At 42.6% G+C, this 14,103-nt stretch overlaps 1 protein-coding gene across 1 annotated transcript in view; it reads right to left on the minus strand.

The window, feature by feature from the left end:
- Window positions 1-2,390: 2,390 nt before the first annotated feature.
- Window positions 2,391-14,103, minus strand: part of LOC110536655 (fibroblast growth factor 5-like) — a 29,627-nt gene continuing 17,914 nt past the window's right edge. The window contains exon 3 of the mRNA XM_036936467.1: window positions 2,391-3,085. Coding sequence (XP_036792362.1) covers window positions 2,711-3,085 — 375 coding nt within the window. The 3' untranslated portion in view covers window positions 2,391-2,710. The remainder of the gene's footprint in view (window positions 3,086-14,103) is intronic.

Below are 14,103 nucleotides of genomic sequence, written 5' to 3' on the forward strand. Positions count from 1 at the left end.
CCCGATGGCCTACAATTAAATGCATTTTATGAGCCCAAGCCCCAAAACGGCCAAATGATTGTGCCTGTTATTGAATAAAATAACATGATATTGGATACTGCACATAACGAAAAACATAAAAGCCCATAGATGTAGCTAGCTCTCTTGGCTAAATAAATGAAACTAGCTCTAGTAGGTTAATCTTTTTGAGTGTGAGCTGTATTACTGTACTGTATTGTATTATACTGTGTTATATAACTGTAATTACGCACCTCGTTTAAACCATGAAGTTGGGAGAGAACATACGATGCTGGTGCAGGACATGCAGCCTAAAAAGTTACAAGTATAGGCTAGTGAATTTAATTTTCATTTAGAAATATACTAGGGCCTATTTGGCATTTTTAGAAATAGTAGGTTGACTCACATATATAGGCCCACCTTTCATAATATTTCCGCTAATGTTGTACAAGGTTCGTATTCGCCTCCCTCCTCTTTCTGTTACTTAATTACTTTCCCGCTTTCAACAGTTAAATTAAATACGTTTTCTTATCATCATCGTTGTAATGACATGCTTGAATAGTATAGGACTATAATTATATATTAATAGTATAGGACTATAATTATACCGAACAAAAATATGAATGCAGCATGCAACCATTTAAACGATTTTTACTGAGTTACAGTTCTTATGAGGAAATCTGTCAGTTGAAATCAATTCATTCGGCCCTAATCTATCACCATGACTGGGAACACAAATAGGCATTTGGGAATGCCTTAAAAAAAGATGTCTTAAAAAATGGGCCTCACAGTGGGCCTCAGAATCTCGTCACGGTATTTCTGTGCATTCAAATTGCCATCGATAAAATGCAATTGTGTTCGTTGTCCGTAGTTTATACCTGCCCATACCATAACCCCACCACCACCATGGGGCACTCTGTTCACAACTGTGACATTGGCCCAACACTTTACATGTTGCATTTATATTGTTTGTTCAGTAAAGTGTTGGTCCCATGTTTTCATGAGCTGAAATAAAAGATCCAAGAAATGTTTCTTATGCACAAAAAGCTTATTTCTCTCAAATGTTGTGTACAAATTTGTTTTACATCACTGTTATTGAGAATTTCTCTTTTGCCAAGATAATCCATCCACTTGACAGGTGTGGCATATCAAGTATCTGATTAAACGGCATGATCATTACACAGGTGCACCTTGTGCTGGGGACAATAAAAGGCCACACTCAAATGTGCAGTTTTGTCATACAACACAATGCCACAGCACAAACCACACCAGCACATGACCCCAGCCCAGGACCCCAGCTCAGGACCCTAGCCCAGGACACCAGCCCAGGACCTCAGCCCAGACCCCAGCCCAGGACCCCAGCCCAGGACACCAGCCCAGGACCACAGCCCAGCCCAGAACCCCAGCCCAGGACCTCAGCCCAGGACACCAGCCCAGGACCCCAGCCCAGCCCAAGACCCCAGCCCAGGACACCAGCCCAGGACACCAGCCCAGGACACCAGCCCAGGACACCAGCCCAGGACACCAGCCCAGGACCCCAGCCCAGCCCAGGACCCCAGTCCAGGACACCAGCCCAGGACACCAGCCCAGGACCCCAGCCCAGCCCAGGACCCCAGCCCAGGACCTCCACATCCAGCTTCTTCACCTGCAGGATATTCTGAGACCAGCCACCCGGACAGCTGATGAAACTGTGGGTTTGTACAACCAAAGAATTCCTGCACAAACTGTCAGAAACCGTCTCAGGGAAGCTCATCTGCGTGTTTGTCGTTCCTCACCAGGGTCTTGTCCTGACTGCAGTTAGGCATCATAACCGCCTTTAGTGGGCAACTGCTCACCTTCGATGGCCACTGGCATGCGGAGAAGTGTGCTCTTCATGGATGAATCGGGTTCAACTGTACCGGGCAGATGGCAGACAGCGTGTATGGCTTTGTGTGGGCGAGCGGTTTGCTGATATGAACGTTGTGAACAGAGTGCCCCATGGTGGCGTTGGGGTTATGGTATGAGCAGGCATAAGCCATTCATCCGCCGCCATCACCTCATGTTTCAGCATGATAATGCATGGAATCTGAAAATGTCCCAGTTCTTCCCTAGCCTGTATACTCACCAGACAGTCCAACCATTGAGCATGTTTGGGATGCTCTGGATTGACGTGTATAACAGCGTGTTCCAGTTCCCTCCAGCCATTGAAGAGGAGTGGGACAACATTCCACAGGCCACAATCAACAGCCTGATCAACTCTATGTGCATGAGACAAATGGTGGTCACACCAGATACTGACTGGTTTTCTGATCCATGCCCCTACCTTTTTTTTAGGTATCTGTGACCAACAGATGCATATCTGTATTCCCAGTCATGGGAAATCCATAGATTAGGGCCTAATGAATTTATTTTAATGGACTGGTTACCTTCTATGAACTGTAACTCAATAAAATCTTTGAAATTGTTGCGTGCTGCATTAACATTTTTGTTCAGTGTATAATTGACTGTTTTTTGCAGTTATTTATCCTGGGAAAAGGGAGTGGTTTTAGGAGGGAAATCTCTGTTAATCTCGGTAACACAGTTCCCGCTATTCAGCCCTAATCCAATCCACATAGCCTGGAACTCTGTTTCACCGTTGTTTCACTACAGCAGTCTGGCAATCCTGAATCCTATCATTGATTCCAGGCTACAGCACTCAACCTACAGTCTTCCTTGACAAGAACCTCTCCTCAGTCTATCCAAACCGAAACTTTGGCCAGTACTTGACAGTCTGCACCCTCTTCCCTGTTCCTGTATTAAGGTTCATCTTCGGCTGCGAGGGCGGTTGAGGTGCCACCGGGAGGCTTTTCCTCCTCTCTTTACTCCTGTCTGTGATGGTGAAGCCTCGTTCGCTCTGCAGGTCGTGCAGGTTGAGCCTGGGGAGGAAGTGCGTGGCGACGTGCTGTGATTTGACCCTGGGGCTGGAGCCCATCTTGGCTTTGCCTCTTTTGTTGAGGGCCACGTACCAGTCCCGTCCCGTCCGGTGGTTCCGGTGCAACACCGAGGCGTACGTGTTGTAACTGTTCTCTTGGAAACGCTCCCGGAATCTACAGTCGTCCGTGAACCTCTCCTGAAAAAAAAACCCCACAAACAAGTTGTACAGTAATGTTACCAAGAGCAGAATGCTACTGTTAATCGTGTTACAACACAGCAGGAAGGAACAAAGTGGCATTAATGACCTAACATAGAAATCCTCTTGATTATCTCCTTAAACCAATCAGCAAGCAAGCAACAAAAAATAAAAAAGCCTCTGAGCATATTTGATCAGAACTGTCATAAACCCTCCCTTTACATTTGTTTAATGTAACACTTTAAAGCATAAAAAAAAAAAAAGAGCCCTGGACACATCTAAAGGAGATGTGCGATATAGTTCTAAGAATATCTCCTTGATGATTGATGGCACATAGACTAACCACTAATCTCCTAAAGAGAGACCCAGCTCAGATGGAGAGGTGTAGGAATGGGGATAGAGTTGCACCATGGAACCGGGCGACAGGAAAGGGAAAGGATACATTCAAGTATTTTATATTCACGATACTCTCAGTGTGTCTTGTGACTGAATGAATGTATGAGTTTCCATTTCCCAGGCTATAAACTATTAGGTCAGTCGTCGGTAGAGAGAGAGAGAGAGAGAGAGAGAGAGAGAGAGAGAGAGAAAGAGAGAGAGAGAGAGAGAGAGAAAGAGAGAGAGAGAGAGAGAGAGAGAGAGAGGCACCCTTCAATCTTCCTGCTGAATCCTACCCATGTATGGCTGTCATACAAATGCAGATGAGTTTGATACATAGGTTCTCTTAGTAGTTGAGCGTGTGTGTTTTGTGTGTGTGTGTGTGGGGGGGGGGCATCTACATGTTTACAGACTGGTCAGGATATTGGTCAGGGGTCAGGGGTCAGACTTTATTTGTATAGTATGGATCTTTCATGTATAGATGCTCTACAGATGTCCATACTATTAACAAACTATCTGTTGTTAAGCAACTGCTTGCTGAGGTTACGGTTAATGTTCGTTTTAGGAGGAGAATAAAGGTCAAGGTCAGGGTTAGAACTAGGGTTAGGGTTAGTAGACAGTTCTAATGTTAGTGATAGTCTGTAGACCTTCGACAGACGCTCTCACTAACATTAGTGTTAGTCTGTAGAACTTCGACTGACGCTCTCACTAACATTAGTGTTAGTCTGTAGAGCTTCGACTGACGCTCTCACTAACATTAGTGCTAGTCTGTAGAGCTTCGACTGACGCTCTCACTAACATTAGTGTTAGTCTGTAGACCTTCGACAGACGGTCTCAGTAACATTAGTGTTAGTCTGTAGACCTTCGACAGACGCTCTCACTAACATTAGTGTTAGTCTGTAGACCTTCGACAGACGGTCTCAGTAACATTAGTGTTAGTCTGTAGACCTTCGACAGACGCTCTCACTAACATTAGTGTTAGTCTGTAGACCTTCGACAGACGGTCTCAGTAACATTAGTGTTAGTCTGTAGACCTTCGACAGACGCTCTCACTAACATTAGTGTTTGTCTGTAGACCTTCGACAGACGGTCTCAGTAACATTAGTGTTAGACTGTAGACCTTCGACAGACGCTCTCACTAACATTAGTGTTAGTCTGTAGACCTTCGACAGACGCTCTCACTAACATTAGTGTTAGTCTGTAGACCTTCGACAGACGCTCTCACTAACATTAGCGTTAGTCTGTAGACCTTCGACAGACGCTCTCACTAACATTGTTAGTCTGTAGACCTTCAACAGACGCTCTCACTAACATTAGTGTTAGTCTGTAGACCTTCGACAGACGCTCTCACTAACATTAGTGTTAGTCTGTAGACCTTCGACAGACGCTCTGACTAACATTAGTGTTAGTCTGTAGACCTTCGACAGACGCTCTCACTAACATTAGTGTTAGTCTGTAGACCTTCGACAGACGCTCTCACTAACATTAGCGTTAGTCTGTAGACCTTCGACAGACGCTCTCACTAACATTGTTAGTCTGTAGACCTTCAACAGACGCTCTCACTAACATTAGTGTTAGTCTGTAGACCTTCGACAGACGCTTTCACTAACATTAGTGTTAGTCTGTAGACCTTCGACAGACGCTCTCACTAACATTAGTGTTAGTCTGTAGACCTTCGACAGACGCTCTCACTAACATTAGTGTTAGTCTGTAGACCTTCGACAGACGCTCTCACTAACATTAGTGTTAGTCTGTAGACCTTCGACAGACGCTCTCACTAACATTAGTGTTAGTCTGTAGACCTTCGACAGACGCTCTCACTAACATTAGTGTTAGTCTGTAGAGCTTCGACAGACGCTCTCACTAACATTAGTGTTAGTCTGTAGACCTTCGACAGATGGACTATCCCAATAAAGTGTTACTTGGTCAGGATTCTCAACGAAAGAAATGAGTTTTCAACGTTCAGGATTTTCTTGGAGACTGCGTCACCTCGAGATGCTTGTTTGATGAGCAGTTTCCTGTAAAGTGATAGGGGCGATAGTTTTTCTCCCTCCCCCCCCCGGCATAAAGGCAATTATCTAATCAGAGTAGGGACAGGAGAAACACGGCCTGAGGTAACATGGTAGTATGTCAACCAATTCTCACCCAGATGTTAACCAGCTGACTTCAGCTTATATCAGTGTGTGTCAACTGAGCCGTGTTAACATCAGCAGCATTAGCACAGAACGAAATACCACATCATTCACTTGGGGTTCATATACTTCTTATGGTGTTAGTTTAACCGGGGTCAACTCCCAGGCAGGGCTGGATTCACAGTCAGATTTAGTTTAACCGTGGTCAACTCCCAGGCAGGGCTGGTTTCACAGTCAGATTTAGTTTAACCATGGTCAACTCCCAGGCAGGGCTGGTTTCACAGTCAGATTTAGTTTGTGTTCAACTCCCAGGCAGGGCTGGTTTCACAGTCAGATTTAGTTTGTGTCCAACTCCCAGACAGGGCTGGTTTCACAGTCAGATTTAGTTTGTGTTCAACTCCCAGGCAGGGCTGGTTTCACAGTCAGATTTAGTTTAACCGTGTCCAACACCCAGGAAGGGCTGGTTTCAGATCAAACCCAGGGCATCTACTCCAGGACTACAAAACAAGAGAGTGAAGAGTGTTTTTACTCTTGAGGGGTCTGGGAAACTGGCTCTCAATGTTTCTATGTATATCTTTCATGCCCTAGATGTTGTGAAATTCAACTCCTGGACACTATATCACATGGTATTGCCTATATTTTAATATGTCATTATTACACGTTGAGGCATAGGTCATTTTGTGGATATTCTTTCAAATAGCACTCTGGACCACCAGATTACATTAGTAAAGTAATTAAGAGGACCAGCAAATTATACTGAGAAGTGCCAAGGTGAAACTCCCCATTAAAAACAGAGTTTCCCGATTAACTTTTCTATCAACACAACCTTCTATCAGAGTCAAAAGCCTCTGGAGCACGTTGAGGGATTCACTCTGGATTCTGTTGTTATTATAATGACATTTATTGTATCAGATTTCCAACACAGAAATAGAAGTGTAGAGTTAAACAAAACACTGCGACAACCGTACGATCTGTAAATCGCTGTGAGCCGTGCACCCCACTGTAACCACGTCCTATTAGCAGTGGGTGTGTGTGTGTGTGTGTGTGTGTGTGTGTGTGTGTGTGTGTGCGCTGCTCCTATCAAGCCGGCCAGCCCTGTGTGTGTGTGTCTGTGTCTGTGGGTGTGTGTGTGTGTGTGTGTGTGTGTGTGTGTGTGTGTGTGTGTGTGTGTGTGTGTGTGTGTGTGTGTGTGTGTGTGTGGAGAGCGAGGAGAATCCAGACTAATTCTCCACTGATGGATCCTATACAGCTGGACTAACTATAATTGTGTCTGATTGGGGTTAGGCCTGTAAAACCAGTTAATGATGATCTCAGAGCAGATTACAGACTAGACTAGACCAGACTAGACTAGACCAGACCAGACTAGACCAGACTAGACCAGACCAGACTAGACCAGACTAGACGAGACTAGACCAGACTAGACGAGACTAGACCAGACTAGACTAGACCAGACCAGACCAGACGAGACTAGACCAGACCAGACTAGACCAGACTAGACTAGACCAGACCAGACCAGACTAGACCAGACCAGACCAGACTAGACCAGACTAGACCAGACTAGACTAGACCAGACCAGACGAGACTAGACCAGAGCAGACTAGACCAGACTAGACTAGACCAGACTAGACCAGACCAGACTAGACCAGACCAGACTAGACCAGACCAGACCAGACTAGACCAGACTAGACTAGACCAGACCAGACCAGACTAGACCAGACTAGACTAGACCAGACCAGACTAGACTAGACTAGACCAGACCAGACTAGACCAGACCAGACTAGACCAGACCAGACCAGACTAGACCAGACTAGACCAGACTAGACTAGACCAGACCAGACGAGACTAGACCAGAGCAGACTAGACCAGACTAGACTAGACCAGACTAGACCAGACCAGACTAGACCAGACCAGACTAGACCAGACCAGACCAGACTAGACCAGACTAGACTAGACCAGACCAGACCAGACTAGACCAGACTAGACTAGACCAGACCAGACTAGACTAGACCAGACCAGACTAGACCAGACTAGACCAGACTAGACTAGACCAGACCAGACCAGACTAGACTAGACCAGACCAGACTAGACCAGACCAGACCAGACTAGACCAGACCAGACTAGAGCAGAACAGACTGCTCATCATGGGGTTGAGTGTCTGTGTCTGTGTGTGTGTGTGTGTGTGTGTGTGTGTGTGTGTGTGTGTGTGTGTGTGTGTGCGCGCGCTGCTCCTATCAAGGAGTTGCATAGATTGACAGACAGGAGCAGGGACTTCTTTGTCCCAGTACTCATTAGAGACCCAACATGGCAAATTATTGAATGACTACACTCATTCAGCCTAGAGATAAAACCCATTCCTCAACGTGCAGGAGAAATCACGAGATAGTTGTTGAATAATTAACTAACATTCAAGAAAATCATCATGATACAGGCAGTAAATGTGAATTGATTGATACAGGCAGTAAATGTGAATTGATTGATACAGGCAGTAAATGTGAATTGATTGATACAGGCAGTAAATGTGAATTGATTGATACAGGCAGTAAATGTGAATTGATTGATACAGGCAGTAAATGTGAATTGATTGATACAGGCAGTAAATGTGAATTGATTGATACAGGCAGTAAATGTGAATTGATTGATACAGGCAGTAAATGTGAATTGATTGATACAGGCAGTAAATGTGAATTGATTGATACAGGCAGTAAATGTGAATTGATTGATACAGGCAGTAAATGTGAATTGATTGATACAGGCAGTAAATGTGAATTGATTGATACAGGCAGTAAATGTGAATTGATTGATACAGGCAGTAAATGTGAATTGATTGATACAGGCAGTAAATGTGAATTGATTGATACAGGCAGTAAATGTGAATTGATTGATACAGGCAGTAAATGTGAATTGATTGATACAGGCAGTAAATGTGAATTGATTGATAAATGTGAACTGATTGATACAGTTAGTAAATGTGAATTGATTGATACAGTTAGTAAATGTGAATTGATTGATACAGTTAGTAAATGTGAATTGATTGATACAGTTAGTAAATGTGAATTGATTGATACAGTTAGTAAATGTGAATTGATTGATACAGTTAGTAAATGTGAATCGATTGATAAATGTGAACTGATTGATACAGGCAGTAAATGTGAATTGATTGATACATGTGAACTGATTGATACATTTAGTAAATGTGAACTGATTGATACAGGCAGTAAATGTGAATTGATTGATAAATGTGAACTGATTGATACAGGCAGTAAATGTGAATTGTTTGATAAATGTGAACTGATTGATACAGGCAGTAAACGTGAACTGATTGATAAATGTGAACTGATTGATAAGTAACCCATTCCTGAACTCTAGAAAAATGTAATCTCACAATATGTTTGTCTTGTGGCTCCCTAACTAACTGCTAAAAATACCTTTGGTGGGAAACTATAAACTGTAGGATGTACAAGAGGATGGAGATGACCACGTCCTCAACCCTACAATGCCTTGTATAACCCTGTTCTAGTTGGTTCTGAAACAACAGCACCGTTCTGCTTTGTTGAAGAGTGCAGCATAGCAGAACAAGATGCCATTACAGCCATTCTGTAAACATGTCACTCACGAGATGAGCTGCCATAACAACAGAGGCAGAACATCTACTTTATAAGTTGTTCTAAAATCACCAACATCCTCTGGGTATTGTTGTTTTGAATTATAATTTGAAAAATGTATGGGAACCCCCTTGATGGTTGTGGGTGGGTGACTTAAACAGTTTTAGCACGACAGTGCAGTAAATTCTACAAACACTTTGAAAGGAGTTACTGTAGCACTTGTGCACAGCTAGTTGAGAGATATAATGTAGGCCTGCAGTACAACAGGCTGTACAATAATGATTCCAAGAGTTCTTCTATTGAAATGGTCCTGTGTGGCTCAGTTGATAAGAGTGTTGTGATTCCAGGTCTGTGGATTCAAATACAACTGGGGTCACATTCAAAAAAGTGTACAGTATGTGCTCACTGTGGATGCGTTTGGATAGAAGTGTCTGTTAAATTATATATATATTATTACATTAATAAGTGCTTGGGGAATGCTGAGGTGTTCTTTAGTGGAATGCTGAGATGTTCTTTAGTGGAATGCTGAGATGTTCTTTAGTGGAATGTTGAGATGTTCTTTAGTGGAATGTTGAGATGTTGTTTAGTGGAATGCTGAGATGTTCTTTAGTGGAATGCTGAGATGTTCTTTAGTGGAATGCTGAGATGTTGTTTAGTGGAATGCTGAGATGTTCTTTAGTGGAATGCTGAGATGTTCTTTAGTGGAATGCTGAGATGTTCTTTAGTGGAATGCTGAGATGTTGTTTAGTGGAATGCTGAGATGTTCTTTAGTGGAATGCTGAGATGTTGTTTAGTGGAATGCTGAGATGTTCTTTAGTGGAATGCTGAGATGTTCTTTAGTGGAATGCTGAGATGTTCTTTAGTGGAATGCTGAGATGTTGTTTAGTGGAATGCTGAGATGTTCTTTAGTGGAATGCTGAGATGTTCTTTAGTGGAATGCTGAGATGTTCTTTAGTGGAATGCTGAGATGTTGTTTAGTGGAATGCTGAGATGTTCTTTAGTGGAATGCTGAGATGTTCTTTAGTGGAATGCTGAGGTGTTCTTTAGTGGAATGCTGAGATGTTCTTTAGTGGAATGCTGAGATGTTCTTTAGTGGAATGCTGAGATGTTCTTTAGTGGAATGCTGAGATGTTCTTCAGTAGAATGCTGAGATGTTCTTTAGTGGAATGCTGAGATGTTCTTTAGTGGAATTAGTGGAATGTTGAGATGTTCTTTAGTGGAATGCTGAGATGTTCTTTAGTGGAATGCTGAGATGTTCTTTAGTGGAATGCTGAGATGTTCTTTAGTAGAATGCTGAGATGTTCTTTAGTGGAATGCTGAGATGTTCTTTAGTGGAATTAGTGGAATGTTGAGATGTTCTTTAGTGGAATACTGAGATGTTGTTTAGTGGAATGCTGAGATGTTCTTTAGTGGAATGCTGAGATGTTCATTAGTGGAATGTTGAGATGTTCTTTAGTGGAATGCTGAGATGTTCTTTAGTGGAATGCTGAGATGTTCTTTAGTGGAATGCTGAGATGTTCTTTAGTGGAATGCTGAGATGTTATTTAGTAGAATGCTGAGATGTTCTTTAGTGGAATGCTGAGATGTTCATTAGTGGAATGTTGAGATGTTCTTTAGTGGAATGCTGAGATGTTCTTTAGTGGAATGCTGAGATGTTCTTTAGTGGAATGCTGAGATGTTCTTTAGTGGAATGCTGAGATGTTCTTTAGTAGAATGCTGAGATGTTCTTTAGTGGAATGCTGAGATGTTCTTTAGTGGAATTAGTGGAATGTTGAGATGTTCTTTAGTGGAATGCTGAGATGTTGTTTAATAGAATGCTGAGATGTTCTTTAGTGGAATGTTGAGATGTTCTTTAGTGGAATGTTGAGATGTTCTTTAGTGGAATGCTGAGATGTTCTTTAGTGGAATGCTGAGATGTTCTTTAGTGGAATGCTGAGATGTTCTTTAGTAGAATGCTGAGATGTTCTTTAGTGGAATGCTGAGATGTTCTTTAGTGGAATTAGTGGAATGTTGAGATGTTCTTTAGTGGAATGCTGAGATGTTGTTTAGTGGAATGCTGAGATGTTCTTTAGTGGAATGCTGAGATGTTCATTAGTGGAATGCTGAGATGTTCTTTAGTGGAATGCTGAGATGTTCTTTAGTGGAATGCTGAGATGTTCTTTAGTGGAATGCTGAGATGTTCTTTAGTAGAATGCTGAGATGTTTTTTAGTGGAATGCTGAGATGTTCTTTAGTGGAATGCTGAGATATTCTTTAGTGGAATGCTGAGATGTTATTTAGTGGAATGCTGAGATGTTCTTTAGTGGAATGTTGAGATGTTCTTTAGTGGAATGTTGAGATGTTCTTTAGTGGAATGCTGAGATGTTCATTAGTGGAATGTTGAGATGTTCTTTAGTGGAATGCTGAGATATTCTTTAATAGAATGCTGAGATGTTCTTTAGTGGAATGCTGAGATGTTCTTAAGTGGAATGTTGAGATGTTCTTTAGTGGAATGTTGAGATGTACTTTAGTGGAATGCTGAGATGTTCTTTAGTTGAATGCTGAGATGTTCTTCAGTGGAATGTTGAGATGTTATTTAGTGGAATGCTGAGATGTTCTTTAGTGGAATGCTGAGATGTTCTTTAGTGGAATGTTGAGGTATGATGATGAGCAATAAAATTATTCTATGGTTCTATCCTTCTATCCTGTCTCTGTTTACGCCTGGTTTCAGTTCAGTTTAATGACTGGGAGCAGACAGGTGAGGGTTTATTGTGTCAAATCTGAATGCTAGGGCAACTCTTTTAAAACGGCCCTTTCCCCTGATCCATGTGCTCCATCTGAGCAGATTAGGATGTTGTGAATGGTTTTCTAATTTACCAATCACTACATATATAAATATAGATATTTATACAGTAACAGTCTAAACTTTGGACACACCTACTATTTCAAGGGTTTTTCTTTATTTTTATTATTTTCTACATTGTGGAATAATAGTGAAGACATCAAAACTATGAAATAATACATATGGAATCATGTAGTAACCAAAAAAATGCTAAACAAATCAAAATATATTTTAGATTTTAGATTCTTCAAATAGCCACCCTTTTCTTTGATGACAGCTTTGCACACTCTTGGCATTCTCTCAACCAGCTTCACAAGGAATGCTTTTCCAAGTCTTGTAAGGAGTTTCCACATATGCTGAGCACTTGTTGGCTGATTTTCTTTCACTTTGCGGTCCAACTCATCCCAAACCATCTCAATTGGGATGAGGTCGGGGGATTGTGGAGGCCAGGTCATCTGATGCAGCACTCCATCACTCTCCTTCTTGGTTAAGCAGCCCTTACACAGCCTGGAGGTGTTTTGGGTTAATGTCCTGCTGAAAAACAAATGTTAGTCCAGCTAAACGCAAAGCAGATGGGATGGTGTATCTCTGCAGAATGCTGAGGTAGCCATGCTGGTTAAGTGTGACTTGAATTCTAAATAAATTACAGACAGTGTCACCAGCAAAGCACCCCCACACCATCACACCTCCTCCTACATGCTTCATGGTGGGAACCACACATGCAAAGATTATCCTACTCTATGTCTCACAAAGACACGTCGGTTGGAATCCATACATCTCAAATTTGGACTCATCAGGCCAAAAGTCAAATGACCACTGGTCTAATGTCCATTGCTCATGTTTCTTTGCCCAAGCAAGTCTCTTGTTACAGTATTATTGGTGTCCTTTAGTAGTGCTTTCTTTGCAGCAATTGGACCATGAAGGCCTGATTCATACAGTCTCCTCTGAACAGTTGATGTTGAGATGTGTATATTACTTGAACTCTGTGAAGCATTTATTTGGGCTGCAATCTTAGCTCTTAGCTTATCCTCTGCAGCAGAGGTAACTCTGGGTCTTCCTTTCCTGTGGTGGTCCTCATGAGAGCCAGTTTCATCATAGCGCTTGATGGTTTTTGCGACAGAACTTGAAGAAACTTTCAAAGTTCTTGACATGTTCCTTGTTGACTGACCTTTATGTCTTAATGCATTTGAACCAATCAGTTGTGTTTTGACAAGGTAGGGGTGGTATACAGAAGCCCTATTTGCTAAAAGACCAAGTCCATATTATAGAAAGAACAGCTCGAATAAGCAAAGAAACAACAGTCCATCTTTACTTTAAGAAAGAAAGAAATTCCACAAATTAACTTTTAACAAGGCACACCTGTTAATTGATATGCATTCCAGATGACTATCTCCCTCGCTCTCTCGCTGTCACTCTCTCTCTTTCTCTCTCTCGCTCCCTCTCTCTCCCTCTCGCTCTCCCTCTCTTCCTCTCTCTGTCTATCTCCCTCTATTCCTCTCTCCCTCTCCCTCTCTCTCTCTCTCTCTCTCACCCTCTCTGTATCTCTCCCCTTACTTCCCTCCCTCCATCGCTCACTCCCCTGTTTGTTCAATAAATCCAGGTGACCTTTCAACTTAGAAGAGATTAAGTTTGTAATGGCGGGCTGGGTAGGTCAGTGTAATATGCATCTGTCTTCTCGCCCATTATTCCAGACAATAAAATTCCACTGTGAAAACATCTAAATATGAACTATGACAGACGGATAACAACATAAAGACAATTTGTGACACCAGATCCCCCCCCTCCGAACACAGACAGATGAGCCCCCGAGCCGGCCAGCCCTGTGTGTGTGTGTGTGTGTGTGTGTGTGTGTGTGTGTGTGTGTGTGTGTGTGTGTGTGTGTGTGTGTGTGGAGAGTGAGGAGAATCCAGACTAATTCTCCACTGATGGATCCTATACAGCTGGACTAACTATAATTGTCCACTGTGTCTGCAGCGGCTTATGGGGCTCTTCACATTTATCCCTTTGTTTCTCTCTGTCTGTCTGTCTGTCTGTCTCTCTGTCTGTCTGTCTCTCTGTCTGTCTGTCTCTCTGTCTGTCTGTCTGTCTG

Source organism: Oncorhynchus mykiss, chromosome 11, assembly GCF_013265735.2.
Source record: "Oncorhynchus mykiss isolate Arlee chromosome 11, USDA_OmykA_1.1, whole genome shotgun sequence".
Lineage (NCBI taxonomy): Eukaryota > Metazoa > Chordata > Actinopteri > Salmoniformes > Salmonidae > Oncorhynchus > Oncorhynchus mykiss.